Genomic DNA, 24,809 nt, shown 5'->3' with positions numbered 1-24,809 from the left:
TCTGATTAGCTACAAGAGTTAAACTGTGATTCACTGACTATGTACTGTGGGCACTGATTTGATGTCACTTTAAATGTAAACAAATGAAACTTTTACTCATTTGGCAACAAATTCTAACTTTTTGGGGGATACTGACAGGGTTTGAGTACTTAGTCATCATACATGTGTTTCAACAAGTTCACCAACATAAATGAGTTCATACACATTATGTACAAATATTTCAGTTATACTAATTTGGGGAGTCATCAGTATGTAATTCTATACCCTTTACCTTTCATACCACTTGCTTCCTCAAGAAATGTATTTCTGAGTATGCCACCATCTTCGGTTGTCGTTTCCCCACTACTTCCCGTTGAATTGATGCTGCTTTGTGGTGAGAGTGGGGCGTGTTCATTCGTCATGTTCTGTCCTCTAATGTGGATATCTTCAGCTGATACCCAAGTATCAATTGGGATACCTGTCTGTTGTTGTGATGTAGGTGGGGTGAGCGAGTTGCTTCGTTTATTGCGAGCTGGAGGAGCCAGGGAATTTCCAGTGGAACCTGAAAACGAAATTGAAATACACATTCAACTATCATAAAATTTTCTGATATCCACTATCTCAATAAAAGAAAACCGTTCACATGCAATTTTCAAAACTTTTGACTGTTCATGTTTGTTACCATCAGCTTGTTGTTGTTGGTTTATTAATAGATCAATTGGTTATTTCAACATATGCTAACAAGACATGAGTACGTGTATTGTGTATTCCTTATTCAGATTGACGAGAATAATTCTTGTTCAAACTGCCACCTTTATTGATCAAGGTTGACATTTTGTAACTTGTGACAATGCTAATAAATAAATATTTCACAAAACAGTGCTGGACACAATTGTTTTTTTACAGTATTCCTCACCAAAAAATGCATGGTGACTGTCCATTCCCATGATTCCCTTAAAATGAGATTGCGGCTTTTTTCTGAAATTTCCAGAGGTCACAATTACTTCTTACAATGGTCACTTATCTGTCATATCCAAATGGCACCTGAATATTAAATATCTTCATATTCTTAAAACACTTTTAATAGTAACAAACATTTTTTGAGTGTCTGACAAACAACAAATCAAATTTTTCATACACAAGTTCTCTTCTTCCACTTTTGATAGTGAAAGAGACATGTTTCAAACAAATCACTTGTTCTTCTTCAGTGTCTAACTGGGTCTGACAGAATGATCCAAATTTGCTGAGAGGTGTTGAGTAACCAGGGATGTGAAATGTTCCTCAAATCACTCTTTTAGGGGCCTGCAGGTCTCCCCTATTAAAGAAGGCACTGCACCCTGGTATCGAGCAAGATATTTGGTAGATGACGTCTTCCTTGTTTTCTTTCCTGTCTTTGAGTTTGTCTCTTTATGTGTTGCTGCTTTTGAACTATGTATGAATGCCTTTGCTGTAAAGCGTGTTTCTGATTCTTTCATTGGTGCCCTTGATGTAAGGTAACATGATGAAACATTTGCTGTGAAGCTAATGTTGGTTGATAATTCTGTTGTTTCTTGTGTGTTTGGTGGTGTGCTGGCTTGACCTGGCCCAGGTGGTAAAACCATTCTGTTTCAAAACCTAATTTATGAGTTGCATCTCTTTCTTTTTGTCATCAATTGGTTTACGCAAACTGCTTCTGCTCAATTGTATAGGGATCTTGGAACTGACATTTTGGTAGAGTGTATGGTTGCTATTTCACTGGCGATATCGATCAGTGTGTAGGTTTTCTACATAATATTATACTTTAAGTGAGAAATTTATGGCTTGCTGATGTAATGCACATATACATGTATAAACATTTTGTTGATTCATCAGGATGAGCAGCAAGGTAAACATGTGCCTGTTGCTTCCCAATATATTGAAATGTCACCCTTCACAAATCATTGATTACTTGCATTTACTTGTGATTACACTATATATATGTTTACCAAAGTTATTTACAAATCTCTTCCTGTATGTACAATAGCAAACTTTTTACACATTTTTAGTTTTTTTCGCAGTTTATTTATTAAGTTGCAAGCACAGACTTGCCAAAGTTGTTTTATCAATTACAAACCAAAAATATGGCAATTTTAACTTAGCATTTCATGGACTGTATTATTATATCATTTAGTAACCTTTAATAGTAACTTACCTCCTTGATTTGTGAGTTGTGTAGACATGTTCATAGCAGGTGGGGCAGACAAAGTGAGTTGTACTGGTGGATGTGTCCTCATGGTTCCATCGTTCTCCCCACTGATCCGATGGCCGGGCACCAAAGTAATTGTCTGTTCTGTGTTCTCATTGGACACAATGCCAGAATCACCAAATATATTTGAAGAATTCCAGCCGTTCAGTTTGCCTCCCTGCATGTAATGTTGCTGGAAGTTGTTATGTTCATAACTGTTTCCTTGTAGTCCTGGGGGGAGGGAGCCCCCAGCAGTTGGATCTGATGCCAAGTTCCTCAGCTGGGGGTGGTAGGCATTGTAACTGCTTGTACAATCGTCAAGATGCGTAAGCCACTGCGTGAGTGAACTCCGTTCTTCATTATTCAATGCTGGATGGATGACAGAATAGGATAGTAGCTGTCTACTCTCTTCTAAGTGGATCACATTCTCTATAGAGTGGCGCAGTATTTTAGGAATCAGCTCTAAGTATTTGTTTTTGGCCTCAGTGTTACCAGGATGAAGTAATGGCAGGTGTCCGAGCAGCTGGGCAACAGCATTCTCTTTACTTTCATTGCACAAACTGCTGATATAACCTGAAAATACAACAAAATAAATCACACAAGATTAAAAATCCAACAAATCAAATCAAGATTCAATCTCTTTATATATGAATCAGTAGTCTAGTAATAGATAAATAAACTGATATAACTTGACTGATAAACTACATGTACAACAATTTTATAGCAGTTGTCTGATTCACACATGTATACCACAGGCTACCATGCTCAAACAGAAAAGACAAAAATTGACATGATTCATGAGAGACCCTTACATTATGCAAATACATCAAGTTCAACATGTTAGCAGTACTTGGGATAGGTAACAGCTTGCATAATGATTGCAATGCTACACATCATGTTTGCACTTTTCTTGGACATTATTATCTGATGACGACAGAACTTTAAGTTGACTTTTTTATTAAAAGAGGCTGCAATTTCATACGACTCTCTTGAGCAGAGTGTTCTACTTTGCCCATTTATAGGATCTGACATAAACCTGCACATTGTGTATTTGCATTACAATAACATACATTGATATGTAAATTAACTCCTAGCATAACCCTCTGTTTGTGACAATTTTACCAATGAGAATAGAAGACCAGTACAGACAGGACTCTAGTGATTATCAGACAATATCCTGTAAAATATGATTCGATCATTTCATTCAAAAACTTCTCCTTACTTCACTTTGAACATAATAGACCACTGGCATACCTATTCAAATACTTCATATCTCTTTATAATCTTTTAAACTTCCTATAATTTATGGCAGATCAAGTTCTGACATGGAATTCTTTAGATTTTTCATAATTCCAAATTGTAATAATAATCGTAGAAAAACTTCCCCTCCCATCTCTGGATCAACGTAATGGGACAAGGGCAAGGAACTCTGTTATTGGGATGATCAATGTAGATATTGACAGCCTTTTTATACTATAAATATACGGAAGTGTACAGGGGCTTTTACTTGAGCAGAGGCTTATATCTGGACAAGTACGATACCATACTGTAGATATGTACAACAATCAATCTTTTGTTTCAGATGGATCTTGAGTACAGTAATTACAAATTATAAATGGGACATAGTACATGTCCATATTAATACTAGCTCCACAAAGATACAACCCTCTCCATTTTGTTTCTCATCACATATACAATAGGTAAATGATTACCCCTAGGCGAATTTAATTTGAACTACTGTAATAATCCAACTGAATTCACATTCCCTGCTCCTCTATAATTCATAATCGCATCATTAATACATATGCCTTGGAACAAAAACTATACCATTTTGTCTTGTTTAGAGACAAAATGATATTAAGCTCCCACAGTGGAAAACCAGAGTTTTCCCATGGCTATCCAAGACATAGGACTCAGATCATAGCAGACTGAGAAAATCAATAGATATAGTTGGGATAATAATTCATCCTAATATTGCTATCAAAATATCAAATGATGTTTACATATATTTGATCATTAATATTAAGATGACATTTATCTGGCAATAAATGAGGACATAGGCGACTGTAAACAGCTGTTTCTATGCTCATTTACTAGAAATCTATATAGACAACTACAACTTGTATATTTGGATCTGTCTTTACATGTTGATAGGTATATGGTTGTTGGTTTTTGGTTATTTGTACCCTTTTACAACCATTTCTATTGTACCTTTTCACTAGTGGAGTTTCCCAAAATGAAATTCCAACGCAGCGAAATGGAGACCATTTTGGTGTACATTTTTTATAAAAGAGGATACAAATATCAGGAAAAAATTAAACCTCTCTCTCTAATTATGATTAATATGTTTTAAAGACATAATTCAAATTTCTATTTTCACAACAATACAATACAATGGCTATTCCATTCATAATGTGAAAAGATGAATTTTAAAAAGTTAGATGAACATGACATACTTTTACAACAGGAAGTTCTACCTGCACAAATTCATGTGTCATATACAGGCAATACAAGATCTTCTCAGAAGTGAATGGCATATATAATCTCTGGTAAATCACTTTTTCCAGTCACTAAAATGACCATCTCAACCTTGTACACCAGTGTGAATACATCACAATTTATACATACACTATGAAAGGCAAGTCTGTTCTCTGAGGGCCTCCTTCCCCAAACAACATCCATCAGTGAAACATTTCATTAAATCTCAGTGTCATGAGAGTTGGAAACAGAAACATCCATTTGGTGTTTAGAATTAATGGATTTGTTACCTTGTTGTATTAAAAAGGTGTTGCAATTTCAAATGACAATGCTGTTTGATTTTGGCTTGAACTTCAGGATACTGTAATGTTCATTACACACTAGTTTTACTTCTCCTGGGGTATTTTGTGATATAGTGACATTACATTCATGCATGCATGACAACACATTGAAACATCCCTTGTGATGATATACTAGTATAACAAGATTGCTGCATTAGCAGGAGTCATCACATGCCTTATTTGTTTTATCTTGACAAATGTCACAATATTGGATGTTACTGTCACATATCCAATAATAGAAATGTGTGGCATCCCACTCCAAAATCTTCAAACATCAAAAACACGTACTTCCTTATTATACATTGTAATATGCTTGCCATAATATGCATCATTTGATTGGTTAACATATTACAATGGGGTTTGCTTACACCTTCTTGGAATTCTGCTTGTACAAGTTGTAGCTATACACCCAGGAGGTGAAATTTGCACATATACTGCAAATAATGACTTAATTCACACCATCCTGGTCATTATTTTCATGCCATATATGCAAATTTCACCTCATGGGTGAATACCTACAAGTAGAACACCTCGCACTCAACGCCTCGTGAGTGTCACCAAACCCAGAATATCATCAGGAGATGAAGGAAAGAATGACACAGGGGGATGGATGTCTAAAGTCAAAATAACAAACAATACCCCTCAAATACTTTACTTCGGTGACTAGAAATGTTGACTCAAAGGTAAAGGTCATGGTCAAGTATTCAAATACTAATGAAAGGTCACACCTGATATATGGAGAGATATTTGAATTAAATACCTGGGGTTTTTGGTTTTTTGTTGTTGAAATATTGAACAAATGGTGGCTTAATTTTCCACCATGTGACATATGGCCATGATTCAGTAAGAAGCGAGACTAAGCAGCAACATGATACCATGACGCATTTCCTATGTTCTCTATCACCTTTTTTACAACATTTGAAAGGAGCTGTAGTACAAATCATTGATTTTTACACAAAATATGGCTGTCATTCAATCAAAAAAATAAATTATATAAGCAGCAGAATTAATGTATGTGTGCATTTCCCATGTTCTTTATCATCTGTGCCTATAAAATATTGGTCACACATAAATGACACAAAGTGTCTGCCATATGCAAGTAATAGCTTGATTTTGATAATTGACCCTGATGATCAAGGCCATGGTCAAAGTTTTAAATTGAAGCTTACATCTGACAATACACTGTTTGGGGATAGACATTTGAAAGATCATACATAATTTCATATCCAATTTTTTTGATATTCCCCTTAAAGTGGTTTGATGACTCATAATGCCCTCATAGTAAACGACACATATGCCAGAAATAACTATTTCATATGTACAGGCCAAAATTAAAATACTGGTACGGGCATAAGAAGTGACAGGTGGTTTATCGGACTCTTGTAGGGCTGTAGTCGATGTCAAATCACTACATATTGAGGGAGTATAGAACATGTTGAATGCTGATATTGTGAGCATCAATAAAAGGTGGTCCAGATTTCTCCCAGCTAGGTGCTTAGAGACAGGATGGAATGTTGGAATGGATGATTCATCTGTTTCTGTGTTTCTTGTAATGGAAATAATGTTTCGGTTCAGTTGGAAAGGGCTGACTGCTCATAATCATTGATACCACATAGTCTACATCATCTCCAGTATCTAGGTTTTAAAAATGATGGCCTTGATTCAAAGGAGAATTAATTCTGCATGAGAACCTATGCATGTTGTTTTTATCATGAGCTAGTATATGTCTTCAGGAAATCATTAACACACACTTCCGTACTCAAAACATCTTGTAAGATGTGTTTACTGTGAAGAATTCAGGACAGGCTGACCTGAACTGTGATGAGACACATGTATGGTAGTACATGTAATTACAGAATTTAACCTAAACTCTAACAGGAAATGTATACCACATACAAATCATCCAGTTTAATTAATCTAAATGCAAGAAGAGAAATACAGCTTATGTTTATCTTGTGTAACAAGAAACACAAAACTTATGCAAATGTAACTTGAAATATGCATATTATGTAAATCCTAACTGACATTATGATAATGAACTTGAAGGTATGCCCCAGGTAAATTCTGCAATATCTACCACTGAAATTATCATTACAAACACAAACTGCATATTTACGTATTGCGTGTGAAACTCTCATAAAGGTGCTTGGGTTGGTCAATGTATGATTCACACCCCTCTCCATATTTTTGATTGATCACTTTGATGGCAAAACCTGGTAAAAAGCTTTGAAAAACTCAGACCGATTAATGACCATTTCCAAAAACATCAATAAATGGTACAATTTGACAGAATGTCAAACAAGAATTATACATGATATGAAAATGTGACATGTTTATTTTATACACATTGAAACAACTCCTATGTTGAGACTACAAATGTGAGTTTCGACTCTCAGGCAACATAGACAATGTAACTTGTATTAAGTCGTAAAATTGATAAACTGGATTTTGGGTCCCATCCACATTGTATTTTGTATTTGACTCAGTGTCCATATAAATCACAGACCAAAATCATCCTAGTATAAGAAGCATAGCCTCTATTTGTTCCAATCATTTAGCAGTAACCTCAACGTTGACAAGGTTCACTATCCTTTCGAACCCTTAGCTAGGAAACTAGAAACCACTGACGTAATTAATTGTAACTTTCTGTTTCAATTGATGTCAGTCCTACACTATCCTCCTGCACCTGCTCTATCTTAACACAACTGATGGTCAACTTAATGTTTCACATTTGTTTTGTCACATTGGCTTAAGATTAGAGTCACCTCAGGGTCAACAGGCTAGTCCAGTGTGAACCCCTAAAAGTACATAAAGACAGGATATGCATTTCCTGTCATTTAAAAGACATGTACCTCTTGACAGGTGGTAAATGACCACATTCCTTAATATTTAAATATTGACCACTACATGGCCAATAGAAGTGTCTGCAAATTATACAACAGACCTGAAATAACACCCAGGTGTGATGAGAAACACATTGCAAAGTACATGGAAACATTGCATCAAAATCTATGGGTTACTGAACATATGTAGTCAAGACAGTCATAAATGGTTTTTGGATATAGGGGTCACACTTGTCTACTTTGGTTAAGATGCAGACACCAGGAATTTGTCTTTTATCAATTTTAACATTAATCAAGCATGTGACAGTTTTGCCTATCATCCATCACTTCTTAACCCTGTTCAGCACGTTTTTAGCAAAATGTTGCTTATTGCATGACTTCAAACATATTACTGGAATGGATCGGTGTTAGTCACCAGAACTGATTATGAATTTGATATTGCAATTTACAAATTTTCCATTAATCTTACGTCTTATTTGACCTGTCAAAGCCCAATAGGCATTCCCATGTGTGTATCTGAATATTTTACTATGGTGGAGATTAATTTGTTAAGGTCAAACAGAAATGTGAACTATTCTAGATGTTTTAACATTCTAGGAGGACATCTTCCAGTGTTTTCTCAGGAAAGGAAAGCTAGTGTGGGACATTTGCATAATAAGAGAATATATAGGTTTGGGAAATTAATTCCTATTTTTAAAGAAACCATGGTAACACATACAACTCTACACTGTATCTAAAGAGATCTCTGAGCCAAGATTCATTGGTAATATATAACCAGAATTTGCAGTGGTCAAAAGGTAAATTTATAGATATTTCAAATCCTCCTGTTTCAACCATCACATCACGTGTCTCATTACATATATGCAGTGGCACCACTACAGCAACACAGATCTTTCTGACTATGATATAATTGTTATTTATCAAAAGAGTTACATGCAAATGATCATATGTATAGTGGAACAATATTTACATTTGCTTCTTTGTCATAGTTTATTATTATAGCTTATCCCCCTAGTCCAGAGACTTGGCTCTCTGCCTTGTTGATATCATTCACCAGAGGCACAGATATGCCACTATGTCTAGCCAGACAACCCAGTCTCTGGGATAGTTTATCCATCAGAGTGGATAAAATTTCAGTTTAAATGGAAGAAATTCAAATTCAATTGCATATTTTGATTAGCCTTTTCTTACGCCACCTGTAACAATGGACAAAAAGCATCTCCTATAGTATGCCTAATTTTGAAGATTTAAGGTGGCAAAAACCGACGTAGATTTCATTGTGGTTTTAAAAATCCTCATAAATGCCAATTTCCATACAATTCTTTATACATTGTAATTTATCCACGTTATGTTGACAAGCATGGCCAGAAACCATGTCAGTGCATTTACAAGCTAACTTTTGTGATAACCATATGTTAGCGGTTTAAAATTTCTGTTCACTTTTTTCCTTTCCCTGTTTTGTTTTGATAGAAGCACAGTTGGGAGAACTTACATGTATATCTCTAGGTGGGGTAACTAGATAGCCAGCACATCTAATTCAATGAGCCTGACCAGTATTCTAAATACAGGCATAATATGAACTGCCCGAAGGGACACACGATGTCTCATTAAATCTTTCTCTCATGTTGCATTTGCCCTCCCCTCATTTCCCAGTCAAATGATAATACCAAACACAGTACAATCACTGATGAATAACCATGCATGGAATAGCAACAGTAATAGATGTAACTACTCCTTGATTTTTTATATTTACTGGTTGAAAAATACATAACCTTTATATATGAAGCACCTTATGCTTCAATCATTCTGATTTCTCACTCAACTAGTTATTAATGCCATTGTACTGTGTACACTGGCTTGTTGTCCATGAGTAAACATAAGTGAAAGAGGTACATGTACAGATCACTCAATTTTTTTAACAAAATAAATCTGTTGGATGGATATAGGCATACATACATACATACATACATACATACATACATACATACATACATACATACATACATACATACATACATACATACACACACACACACATGTACATATATACACATACATACATACATACATACATGTATTTACACATACACATACATACATGTATACACACATACACACACACACACACACACATGCATATGTACGTCAAATATGACAAAAATTAGAAAAACAAGGTCCCCTTCATATATACATCATCTTTGTGCCAGGTTTGAAAGAAATTGGATACTGCTTGTCTGGGAAATTATGTATTACTGATGGACAGATGCACACACGGATAGACCCATTGTAATAGTCCCCTTTCGGGAACTGAAAAGTTCCAGTTATATACCTACTGCGAGTTAACAAGTCATCGCTTCGCTTAGAATAGCAAGTGATGTGATATAATCCTAAGTTGGTAACTTGTATGATATAAATTATGAATGATATACATTTAATATAATATACTGTTAGTGTTACAGTATCAAATTATGCATTTTCAGCTAAATGTAGATGTCAATTTATTTGGGTCTCTCAGTATGTATTACATCTCATTTCAGTTACAAAATAAAATCATTACTGGGATACATTTCACATGAAAGTCAGTGACAGATTTTCTCCACCTAATAGTAATATATATTACCTTTAGAAGTATACTACATACAGCACAAATCATAAGGAATTAGCACCCTGATCTATACAAGATAGTTGTACAATATATCACTCAGAGCAGCCATTCTGCGACAGTTATTGTTCATTTCAAATGTCCACTTCACATATTAATCATGGTATTAACTGTGAAATCTCAGGGGAGATGATAAAGAAAGTGTGAAGATATTGTTTTCTAGTTTCCCTAATTTGGGCAGTAATCCTATTACGGTAATGTGCTATTTTGATCTCATTTTGTAAGTATATGGATATTTTACTTGAATGTCTCCCATGACATTTTATGATTAACCACTAAAAAACATTCCCCCAATTTTAAGATCATACATGCATTCGCTTAGTCTGTAAGGTGCGCAGTGACGGGGCGCCCTCACACATCGGCCAACCCCTATGAGAGGAGGCTGGTGAAATTCGCTCTGAAATCTTCATCTAATGTTTAGAGCAACAGGTAATTCAAAACTGTCAAAAATATAATTCAAATGTGAATTGTCCTATTCTTGTACACTTACTGTATAAATCACATGAAATAAATATAAATTGTATGTCATAATGCTCCGAATACGATTTTGTGGACTAATTCAAATGTGAGCCACAGGTGAGTATTTGTAATCTGCGGACTCATAGTGTAACATCATTACATAAAATTCAGATTTCACTGGATTATATATCAATCCATTTATTTTTTCTACACTTTGGGATCAAATGTGAACAATACTTGTCTGAATATGATGACATTTGTTCATTATTTACATTTGTCATAATTCTGGGATTGGCACATTCAGAGCTTGACAGAAGTACAAATGTAAGTTACTGGCTGCTCACATACAAATTGTCATCAACATTAATTGTCATCAACATTTTGGCAATAGAAATAAAAAAATACAAACTAAAGTACCTAGATGCATATCAGATGCATACGAAAAATTAATGTGAACATAGAAAAAACAACAAATGAGTCAATTATGAAGAGGGAAAGAGAAATGTCTATCAAATCTAAAAATGTCTAAAGCCAAGGAAATATTCCACAGGAAGAAACTGTTTGGGAGAAAAAATTCAATCACCATCACTCCTTAGATTACATATAATTCAAATCATTTTTGTGATAGCCTGAAATATCCAGTCCTTGCTTCTACTTTATGGGTAGTGAGTGGTTACATAGGTGGACCAATGACTGCATCTTTCAGACTATTTCTGCGGAACCTATACATATTCATAACTATTATGTTTACAAGACATTCCCCTTCTCAATCTCAGGACTGGAGCTACAACTAAAATAAAGTGTAGTCTGCCATGTGAATGACCATATATGATCTGTCTGTAGCCCCGTCATTTTGAACTTTGACCTCTTGGCCAGACATGTTAATAACACTTCCTGTCAAAAAACAAACAAAACAATAACAAATAACTCATGCTGTGCTGGATTGTCCTGGGGGTCGAATGGTCATCTAGGGTCATCTTGGCACAAAGATTCTGTAACTCTAATAACACACATTATGTGTCACTTATTGGATGGGGTGATAAAATGTGGGAATGGTAGGGACACCAAATAATCATGTACTTAAGTTCACTATTCATGTACAGTAGCTAAACCAGTTAGTGACCAAAATGATTTAAATACATGTGGTATATCTGACCGAATAAGGAAAAGAGCAAATTATAGCTTTAAAAGGTTAAAGGTCAATAGCCATATACTTTATTCTACTAATTTTACTACCTTAGCTAGACTTCTAATCATGTTCTGACCATAGACATTCTTGTCAAAATTTTACAACGATACTACATGTACAACATGGTCATAGGACCAACACTGTGAAATAAAATACACCACATTAAACTGAAATGCCTTCTGTAAGGATTATTGTTCCTATATCCTTTGTTACCATCAATATGTCTGTTGGGTGAGACTGTATTCTTAAGATATTGCCTAATTACCAAGAAATAATTAATTATGCAAAGTACTCATTCAAAACAAAAGCTACATCTGTAAGCTTTATAATCCATATGTATTGTTACTGTCCATGTAGCCAGTGTACCAGCGTCATCAATGGTAAATTCAACTGATCTTCAGGACTGAACTATGAACATAAACATGTAATGAGTTTTGAAAAACACAAAATATAACAAAAATCGGCAAATTTTACAGCTACATGTACTTGTTGGTTTTACAAATAGTGAGGTTGTTTTGTCAGCTACATACTTCTATGGTGACTGGTCTGTCATGAACAGATTATTCCATCATTGACAACATCTTTTTAACAATTATGAAAACTAATACAAGTAGAAAATTTAGTACTTGAATATATAAAACACATTTGTAATACTCAATAATGACAACAACTAACACATACTAAGATGACGTCCATCCACACAACAGTACTCTGTAAAGAATAGCTTTTCATAAAACTTGTCGAAGTTTGAATTATTGCCAATGACTATTGTAACACTTCCATCAATTAATGTGATTCACAAACTAGTAATTGGTAGTGACAGCGGAAACAGAAAAAAATCCCCACTCTCTCTATTTCATGCTATTTTTAGAACCCAAACATTACAGTGTAATAGAAAATACCACCCACACACGACTATATTACGCAGTAAAAGGTGAGCATATACTGGTATAAAATTCATTGAATGATGTCAACATTGTTCCCTCAGGGTTTCCTACATTTATTCAATTTACTTTTATGCGAGTTTAAGATCATACAGCAGATTTGAGGGCTGCTTTCTGAAGCTCGGTATGAAATCATGAATTGCATAACACCCACACACCTAAAATGTATTCTTACATGATAGGTGTGTATACACTGAATGTTGAAAGGGTAATACAAACGAGGTTGACATTACGTTTTCATCACTTCATGATTTCTTTCTATGTTTTTCATATTGTACATTGTAATTTCACTTTTAATTTTTCTATCTTAATAGACTGAATCAATCAAGATTCAAAGTTAACAAAAAGAAAACCGATGTCAATTTTTTTTCTTAAAAACCCCCAACAATGCCTTTTTTCATATATAACATGTAAGGCCTCTTGTGTATACTTTTTAAATATGTATCGCCATCTTGTGTTCCTTTGAAATATGAGAGGTACATGAAATTTGAGTGGTAATATGAAACAGTATTCCTGGTTACCATGATGGATCATTATGTGGCATATGGATTGACTGACTGGGATAGGTAGACTTTTCCAACTGGTGTAATGATACAGACAGGCATTTTGTGTGTTTACGGACTGCATTCAGTCTTTGACTGACAATGAAATATTGTTGAAATAAATCATTCTTTTTCACAGAAAGCAAAATACCATTGTAAGTACTAAGGCATATAATCCATCAAAGACAACAATATTGCCATAATAATAACACCGGAGTATCATGATCAATTATAGATATTGTGTTTTAACTAGAACAAGTCTTCGCTGCAGACTCGCCCCCCTCAAATGCTAAATACAAATGAATGAAATAATTGCATGTGTATATTTCCCTTGTTTTTCATTTAATATGCCCCAGACTAACAATAAAAGTGGTCACATTGAATACCACAAAATGTCTGCAATATGCAAGATATAGCTTGATCTTTATAATACATGTATGCATCTGATAGTATGGGGTAGACACTTGAATAGAGTTGCTATGTATTTTTACTTTTAACTACAAATATGGTCGCCATTCAGTAAAAAGTTATATGAGGACCAAAAGTAATGCTTGTGTATATGGACCTTCATCTGGATTACCTACAAAGATCATTTATAAGAAGTCGGTAGCAATAAATACAGCAAGGTGTCTGATATGCAAGAAATGGCTTCATTTTAATAATTGACCCTGATGGTCAAGGTCAAACACAAATGTCTCAGAAGTTTGCACCTAATAATATGGGAAGTAGACACTTGAATGGGGTCTCTATGTATTAATTTTTCTGAGTTGTGATTTAAATACCAATTTTAAACAACAAATATGGCCACCATTCAGTCAAATTTGCATATGTTGTAAAACAAAAGGATGTGTAATTATACATATATATATATATATCACCTTTGTGCCAGGTTTGAACTATATTGGATACTGCATGTCATTGAAATGATGTATTAAATAAGGATGAACAGATGGATGGATGGACAGATGGCCAGATTGCCCACTGTATTAGCCCCTTTCTTTCAGGGGGTAAGACATACTGAAGATATTAAAGTTGAATTCAAATGACTCAAGACTGATTTCGTACCAGTGATGTTCACTACATTGTAGGAACACTGTTTCACAAATGTAAAAGGGATCTTAACTGTTTTCATAATTCAAACATTGCAGAATATGACACAACCCTGTCATGTACGAGTGCCTGGGTGGTGCACCTGCGTGCATTGAGTACTTGTAGGGTTCTCTGTGGTTATACATGTATTTCAATGACTAAAGTCAGTAAAAGTGCAGCAGAAAACACCATAACCATGAGTACCCACACTGGTATTAATGATATACATGTACAATGTGTGCTCATTTGCATGTTTTTGGTGTTGCACTGCAGTGCAAATACCTATAATATGCATGCACATCAACAAAAGTAATCACTGGCAAATGACATTTACAAATCAGGATTCCTATTGCTTCTATAGTAAGCTGGCAGTTTGTCAAATACACACTGTAGACAGTGCAGTGGAAGGTTGTATTTAGAGCAGAAAGATCATACTAGACTATGATTAAGATATAGACCGTCACATATACATGTACATGTCCAATATGTTACCAACATTTCACATTATTTAAAACAGCTGTTATCTTTTCCACCATATAATCCTCTATTTTTAAAGTAAATCCCCTTAAAATTGTACAGTATGTACTTGTTTGTATTAAATGTTAGTGGAAAATCTGTCTTCTTTAATTTTCTTTTTTGTACGAAAGCTTTAATTCAGTGAATAGGATTGCAACAGTTTGTACATGTAGGTACTAAATGAACAGGTAATTATTTGGACTTGAATGGAGATGCAACATCTGCATGCCCTTGGTTTTGTACATTTATAATCCAGTTGTGTGGTGATTTTTTGTTCTTCCCTTTCCAATATGCCTGGCATTTCACTATAATTTCGCTTTAATGGTCATATATTCAAACCTAAAATTAGAATACAATTTCTTGCAATGGTGTTGAATATGGTAAATCATGTTTATATCATACCGGTACAGCTCAACCCTGCACATTATAGTTCTGGTCACATGGTGATGCTAATGATGTCATCACACTGAGTGGGAAGCTGAATTAAACACCTACAAGAATTTGTGCTTGTTTCCTGACCACAGTTTCATTAATTAAAGCAAAGGTCATTAATGAAATTCCAAGTGTAGAGGAAAAGCAAGAGCCAAAAGTTGTTGCACAACTGGATTCTAAGTCATTGGTTTTGCATCATACACACAATTGTAAAAAAATAGGTTTGATTTGTTGAATGGTGCAAATATTTTGCTCTGACCAAGGTTACAGCCTATCAACTAACCTCTGCATTATACAGACTAGTAATAGTATTCACAAATACCTCCCACCCCATCCTCTAATAAATGTTGAATGAGTGTGGTATGAGATCTCATCTTTATATCAAGTTTGATGAGAATATTGCTATTAAAGTGGCTGTTAACGCATTGTTACACCAATTGCCACAGTGAACATACTTGTTGCAATACAGATAAGCAAATCTTCTTTTGGAATGACAGACAGATAAATAGTACAGAAACAAAGACAATGAGACAAGTGTGACCCACACATACACATACATACATTTGTACATACATACATACATACATACATACATACATACACACATATACATACATATATACATTATTACATACATTATACGTAAGTATATATGTACATACGTACAGTATGTATGTAGAACACACACACACACACACACACACACACACACACGTATAGAGACTACGTGTAATATAACATAAACACAAGTTGTAAAAGTCCTATCAATCATGTTTTCACAGACACGACTTTATACCCCAGGCTAATAAGTTATAAAACGATGAATGCTATACAGACAGACATGTAGACTTCTCTACTTCAGGTCAAAATATTTACATTCAAAGTTTTATCCTGAAGAAAAAACCCACCCGAGGCATACAATTTACGAAAAGATTTATATACATGTAATCAATCGTACATGTCAAAGCATAAAAAACGACCAAATGAAAAATCAAAATATCACAAAAATAAGTACACGAATCCTAATCCACAGTAAACTGATACATTGTAGATATTATCACAAAAAGTTCTCGCTAAACAACATCTCTGAAATCACTTTGAGACAATTTATCATTACATCAATATAATTACATTCATTGATTGGTCATTTCCTGTGTTTGCAATGAAGCATCCAGCAAAAACGAACAAACAAGCAAAGTGCTACACCGATAATTTATTGGTCAATCAACTTTTCTATGGTAATGGATGGGTATAGAACTGCTATGTGTGTGTTTACGTTCTCAAGGTCTTACGTTTCTGCAGGGAATGTCTGATCTTGATCAATTCAGGCAATGTATATGTCATACATGTACAACTATCCAAATACAGGACTATTAATCTATCTGTGTCTGTCCATCCATCCATCCATCTGTCTGTCTGTCAGTGTGTGTGTGTGTGTGTGTGTGGTAGGAGGGAGGTGGTAGTTATACAGTGGTCCTAAAATCACCAATGACAAGATTTGGATTATGTTTATTAATTATATAAAGTATGATGTCTCAAGATACAATTTAGGGTACTACATGTATGATATCAAGTTGTATGTTATGTATCCTCATAATGTTATTACATAATACCTTTGGCATGAATATCAAAGTGCAGTAATCCCCCTAGTACATGTATGAATACAAAGGGCCAGGCTCTTTAATTAATGGATACACTAACAGGTCTGGTTGGTTTTGTACTTCTCAAATTACACTTTATATACCAGTTGTTTTGATCATAAAAATCTGGCATATATTTTTATAGAAATCTATAATTAGCAGTAACCACCCTTCTAAATTCATATAACGGCAACCATTACAGTTACAGTTAGCCTGTCCACTGACTGAATCTGGCACTCCACTACACTTATTTAATACATAGCCTGTGATACTGTATTGACTGATAAATTTATGTGTAGATGGACTGACATAACACTTGATTCTCTCACCTATAGACTTGTCATGGTCTACTATTCCAAGCTACCCATGGTTTGGACAGTTTGAGATACTAAGACCATGACAAATAAGTCTCTAAATATTTTTTTGATATGCAATTCCAAAACCAAATCATTATTTGCTGTTTAAATGATCATCACATTGGTGAAACAGTACCTAAACCTAGTTTTGTTAGTTTTACTGTTTTCTTTGGAGATGAGATAGTTTGGTAAGTCATCATCACAAGGTAAATATTATTTACAACAAACAAATTCCAAAGTAAACCTGAAGAACACTGGGTCCAGTTTTCAATATGATACCAATTTTGCAACAGAGTGTAGCCACTAACAATCACTTTATCAACACAGCGCAACAGAGTTGACTGGGTAGGAGGGGAACAATAGTTGACTGGGTGGGTTGCAATAGAGTTGAATGGGGTGGGTACAGCAGAGTTGACTGGGTAGGATACAACAGAGTTGACTGGGTAGGGTACAACAGAGTTGATGATGTGGTACAACAGAGCTGACTGGGTAGGGTACAAGAGTTGACTGGGTAGGGGTACAGCAGAGTTGGCTGGGTAGGGTGCAACAGAGTTGACTGGGTAGGGTACAACAGAGTTGATGATGTGGTACAGCAGAGTTAACTGGGTAGGGTAGAACAGAGTTGATTGGGTAGGTAGGATATAAGAGTTGACTGGGTAGGGTATAAGAGTTGACTGGGTTGGGTACAACAGAGGTGACTGGGTTGGGTACAACAGAGGTGACTAGGTAGGGTATAAGAGTTGACTGGGTTGGGTACAACAGAGTTGACTGGGTAGGGTACAATAGAGTTGACTGGGTAGGGTAGAAGAGTTGACTGGGTAGGGTAGAAGAGTTGACTGGGTAGGGTACAACAGAGTTGACTGGGTTGGGTACAACAGAGGTGACTGGGTTGGGTACAACAGAGGTGACTAGGTAGGGTATAAGAGTTGACTGGGTTGGGTACAACAGAGTTGACTGGGTAGGGTACAATAGAGTTGACTGGGTAGGGTAGAAGAGTTGACTGGGTAGGGTAGAAGAGTTGACTGGGTAGGGTACAACAGAGTTGACTGGGTAGGGTACAACAGAGTTGACTGGGTAGGGTACAACAGAGGTGACTGGGTAGGCCTACAAGCAAAGATCTGGATACAAATCACATGATAGACATAATTGTATTACATTTAACTGCCTGATGACAAGTATTACAAAAAATAATTAAATAATGCATTAAATGAACATTATTAACATATGTGTTGTCAATAGTTCTGGCTGTTCTAATTATTATCTTTTATGATTTTATTTTAGGAATATCATTACACTAATTGCATATACATCTAATATTCATAGTCAGTTGTACCATTGTTTGGTCTGCATAAATCGTTATTAACCATTATAATCTGATATCTGTTTGATTGTTCACATTCACCTGCCAATATCTGAATGTGTATTCGACTAGTCGATGAGACCTGGAACTTAAAGAACACTTGCTACCTCAAACTAGCCACCAATACATCTAGTACACAACTATGATAGGTCTCTGGACTTGTACAGTGTAAACTGGTTTAACGCATGGTTAACTACACATGTAGGTGAACCATCCTTTGAGAAATTACCTGGAAGAACTACAGGATGTCTGTTATCTATTAATTGTATTGCAATGTGGTGTGACTGTTTTATTACTGTGTTATAATGCATATCTTTTTTTCTCTGAAAAGCCTGACTTGTGTTGTTTGACAAATTTTCATTTCATTCATTTTTAATGAAGTTGATTCATTATCCCAAACAATGACATAACTCTCCAAAAATGTAGCTACTGTAAGAATTTCTTGCTTAATACGTTTATTTTCCTGGTAAATATTAGAAATCATGGGTGTAGCATTTCTTGGTATTAAATTGTCATTAGTTTGATTATAAAAGTGAAACGATGCCTATTAGCATTCGAATGAAAAAAATTGTAAAAAAATAAATAAATAAAAACCTTCAACCAGGTTTCTAATTAAAGTCTGTTTTATTACAAACTACACTGGGATGTCAGCTTTTATAGGGTCGCTTTCTCTTATTGCCACTCAGGAATTCAGTCATAAATGGAAAAACTTGGATGGTTTCATTGTAATCTCTATTACGTATACTAAGTAACTTTCACTTTCATCCTTTATATCATACCTGTCACTTTTGACACCATTGTAATATCAGAGAATTTTAAATCACAGACAGACGGCTTCCAAAAGTTATCAAAAGTGAACCGGGAATACAAAATTTAGAAACTGACAAGCAAAGTCCCCTGGTATTATTAAAACTAGGCGAACCATCGTTTGAGAAACTACCGGGGAAGAACTACAGGGTGCCTGTCGTCTACACTGTATTGCAATGGGGTGTGACAGTTCATCACTATGTTAACATAGATGTATGGTTTTGACTACGACACGGAACATTAACGATAAAGCATGGGTGAAGAGTCCATGGCATATCACAGCAGTCTTCAGTATCTTTTGTTACATAAATAAATACATGTCTCTGTGATATTGATCAATGGAGTGGCACCTCATACTGGTGCTGTAGGACTTTTGAAATAAAACTTTTCAATTACATGTGAGTGCTACAACACTCCCACCACACTATGTCCAGCCTGCCTCCACCCACACATTTCTGATCTGAGACATCACACAAATTGAAATATTTCAAACTATGATGATGAATAATTGGGGATATGTATGCTGACATTATGCAACATCTCTATGTCTGTCTAAAATCAGTTATGAAATAATAAATAAATTGAGGTCTATTTTTGTTTTGTTTTAATGTATCTGGCACATTAACGTGAAAAAATAATAGTTTATGGTTTTGAATTTCAGTTTCAGGATAGAAAGTGTCAGACTCGTAGGAGGTAGGTTCAGTTTGGGTGTTGACTGAAGATAAATCTTTATGTTCAACATTCAAAAATAACTGACATGAATGTGATCTGGGGTGAATTAGTCTCTCATAATTTTCATAAAGTTCATCATTTTATGTTATGGAGTACATGCATACAAATATTTTAATATTTGGGGTGAACTGGCATGATTTGGGGTGAACTAGTCTCATAATTTTCATAAAGTTCATCATTTTATGTTATGGAGTACATAAATATTTTACTATTTTAAAACCATTATTGTCAAAAATATACCAGCAACTTTATGAATGAAAAAAAAAATTATAGATTATAGATTATAAATTAATAATAGATTAATTCCTTCATAATTGTCCACAATTTCATACTTTCTTACATGCCAATATTTTAAAACCATTGATTTATTTTTAGAAGTATACCTGTGACTTTATTTATCTGAGCTTGAGTCATCAAATTTTCACCAGAATAGTCTTCCATCAGTATCTATTGCAACATGTTTGGAATATGCATTTATAATCATTCATGATGTTTACTCAAGATTATACATGTCCTCCAAAATTGTTTCACTTCAAAACAAAATCAAATATCCCTGATAACAGTATAGTAAAGGAATAGAGAGATGACACGTGCTTTGATGTGGCATTGTGCAATTAGACATGAATATCAATGAATCTATTTATATGTAGTGACTCATTCAGGGCTGACTATATTCACTGTACTAGTAGGGTCATACTGACTATATTCACTGTACTAGTAGGGTCATACTGACTATATTCACTGTACTAGTAGGGTCACACTGACTATATTCACTGTATTAGTAGGGTCACACTGACTATATTCACTGTACTAGTAGGGTCATACTGACTATATTCACTGTACTAGTAGGGTCATACTGACTATATTCACTGTACTAGTAGGGTCACACTGACTATATTCACTGTACTAGTAGGGTCATACTGACTATATTCACTGTACTAGTAGGGTCACACTGACTATATTCACTGTACTAGTAGGGTCATACAGACTATATTCACTGTACTAGTAGGGTCACACTGACTATATTCACTGTACTAGTAGGGTCATACAGACTATATTCACTGTACTAGTAGGGTCATACTGACTATATTCACTGTACTAGTAGGGTCATACAGACTATATTCACTGTACTAGTAGGGTCACACTGACTATATTCGCTGTACTAGTAGGGTCATACAGACTATATTCACTGTACTAGTAGGGTCATACTGACTATATTCACTGTACTAGTAGGGTCACACTGACTATATTCACTGTATTAGTAGGGTCATACTGACCATATTCACTGTACTAGTAGGGTCACACTGACTATATTCACTGTACTAGTAGGGTCATACTGACTATATTCACTGTACTAGTTGGGTCATACTGACTATATTCACTGTACTAGTAGGGTCATACTGACTATATTCACTGTACTAGTAGGGTCACACTGACTATATTCACTGTATTACTATTAGTAGGGTCATACTGACTATATTCACTGTACTAGCTAGTTGGGGGATATCAATCCACTCACTCACTCACTCACTCACCCACCCATTCATTCATTCTTCCTCAATACTTGGTAAATCCCACTCATTATTGTATTTTTGTATGGATGAATATTTGGCTAGTAATTTATCTGACAGATCACTAATAAGTAATATCAAAGCTATAACCACATTGGGTATATTACATAATTCCCTCTAGAAAACACCTCTTTATAATAATCATGCATTTCAGACCCCCACCACTCCTTCCTGGGTGTAGAACTTAGAAGCATTCAATGGAACCATTGTACTTTTCCATGTTTTGCTATATTTACATAGGTTAACAAACTATAATTGATTCTCACCATACATGTATTTTGATCATGTAGTTGTTTTTGTTATTTTATGTGTTATATATTTATTACTCTATTTAATGTTCATCTGTTTTTGTGTAATTAATGCTCTTTAGATTATATGTTTTTACACATAATTTTGAGTCCATTAATATATAAATATATAATCACCAATACATGTATGTTAAATAATAATAAACTACATTATTAGACTTGCTATACTATAACACATACATGGTAACCGTGTACATGTAAGTAGCACAGACTGACAACTTTCTGTCTGGCATTTTGACAGCAAAGGAAAGTTGCATGACTTAATACATTACAAATTATAAAATGTCTGTCCTTTGAATTGTTCTGTTTCCAATTTGTGGTGAGGTGATTGTGGGCATATGATCATAATGCGTCCTGAAATATACATCCTTATTCGGTGGGAAAACCCATGTTTTCTATGTTTACAACTTTGAGGAAGGAATGGCTACCACTTCCTTGATATTTCATTGCGGTATTTCCTTGAGACACCAACTATTTCCGACCATAAAACCACTAAACTCTGAATTATGAGTCTTGACTTACTATCAATTATCACTTTTGTCAGTAGGACCACAAGGATGTCACTTGTTTTACCAACACAAAAGTTCATACACTGACAACAAATTTCATCTGTACAAGTATCATTTTTGTAGTCAATATATACATTTTGAAATCAGACCAGTGGTAAACTTTCTGCAACTACTTCAGTACACTAAAGCTGGCATTTCCGTCATATCATGTTTGTCAAGTCTGACAGAAACCTGAACATGTTCCTTGCCCACTGCAAAGACTGCATAACTGAACGTACAACAATCACAGACTCGTTTGTTGAAAGGTCGCCAGCAGTGCTTGACAGTGGAATTCCATACTGATGAATGGGGTTGGTTCCACCCCCTGATAGTCAACAACTATTTACTATCAACTTTTATAGGCACTCATTTTTACAGTTCTTTCGATACCAGCAGCCAAGTCATCAAGTTTGTAAAATCTCCATTCCATGCCATGCTATAAACCTGTGTGATGAATGAAATATCAGCTATTGCTCACAGATTTCACTGTGCTACTGTGTACTCCACAGTTTAATGGATATTGGCTAGCACACAATGATATCACCACATATTTTCCTGTTGGATAAATGCGGGAGAAAGCAAAATTGTCAATGATCGGAGATATCTTCGAGAACTCACACTTAGAACTGATTAAAACTCTACCAGAATACAGTATCTTCTTTCTGGATACAGTTTCATGATAAAGGATACCAGGAAAAATCTGACCATCCCACTGCTATGACTGTATCATTTTACTGAAGTACAAACTCCCATTCATAGACATTTATATATTCATATATACAATACACCATTCTGTCAGTGTTTTATGTATTCATATACAGAATACTATTCTGTCATCATTCTTCACTCAGATTTGTATGTAATGTACTAAGACCACACCCAGTGTGAGGGCATCACTCCATAATATAGTCCCCATATCTGTTTACAAGTTGTCCAAACACATCAAATGTCAAATGAGTGCATACAAGGTTTACGCCCCTGTCTTGTCAGTTTGGTTTGATTGCTATGGGTGGCCTAAAGGTCAAAGACCTGTCTGGTAGATATGTGTGTGCCTGTGTGTGTGTGCGTATGCGTATGCGTGTGTTTATATATATATGTGTAAAGGTATATGTAGGTAGGTCGAAATATTTCTATCTGTTTGTCTGTCTGTCTGATTGATGGTTTGGCACATGAATATGTGAAAGTACATGTACTAAAGGAATATGGTAAATCTACCCAGCACAAAAATGATGAGTTTTTGCTCATATACTTTCTTAAATAACTGACTAGTACATGTAGGTATTTTTCTATCTGCTGCAAAACAAAAGTAAGTATGATTTACATACATTATAATGTATAAATACACATAATATATGTAAATCATTTGATTTACCATGTTGATGAACATTTTTGGGGAAACCTATATATATATATATATATATATATATATATATATATATACATATGCATGCGCGCGCGCGCACACACACACACACACACACACACACACACACACACACACACACACACACAATTTGTAGTTTAACTGAGTATTTTACCTAGATATATTTATGGGGAGATGTCTGATGGCCTGAATTTCAGACATAGGAATGAATAATTACACTCTTCATGATGTAATGAAATTACAAATTACATGACAAAACTCCTTCATGACATCTAAATATATTATTCCTCTGTGTATATTTATGTGCATATTTCAAAGTCTTCAGAGATCTCTCTGTTTCCAACAACACCTTTATGCATCCATCACAAATAAGTGTATATGAGATGGGTGGAAGAAGAGATCTTATCTCTATTTTGGGCATCATAT

At 35.0% G+C, this 24,809-nt stretch overlaps 1 protein-coding gene across 1 annotated transcript in view; it reads right to left on the bottom strand.

Annotated features, from left to right (window-relative positions):
• LOC144450648 (protein Smaug homolog 1-like) overlaps positions 1 to 24,809 on the bottom strand; it is a 60,900-nt gene that overhangs the window by 20,849 nt on the left and 15,242 nt on the right. The window contains exons 2-3 of the mRNA XM_078141297.1: positions 2,150 to 2,755; positions 272 to 541 (exon numbers count right to left, since the gene is read on the bottom strand). Of these exons, the coding sequence (XP_077997423.1) occupies positions 272 to 541; positions 2,150 to 2,755 (876 nt within the window). The remainder of the gene's footprint in view (positions 1 to 271; positions 542 to 2,149; positions 2,756 to 24,809) is intronic.

Source organism: Glandiceps talaboti, chromosome 2 (genome assembly GCF_964340395.1).
Source record: "Glandiceps talaboti chromosome 2, keGlaTala1.1, whole genome shotgun sequence".
Lineage (NCBI taxonomy): Eukaryota > Metazoa > Hemichordata > Enteropneusta > Spengelidae > Glandiceps > Glandiceps talaboti.
The sequence above is the reverse complement of the archived record's forward strand: the minus strand, read 5'-3'. Positions and strand labels throughout refer to the sequence as shown.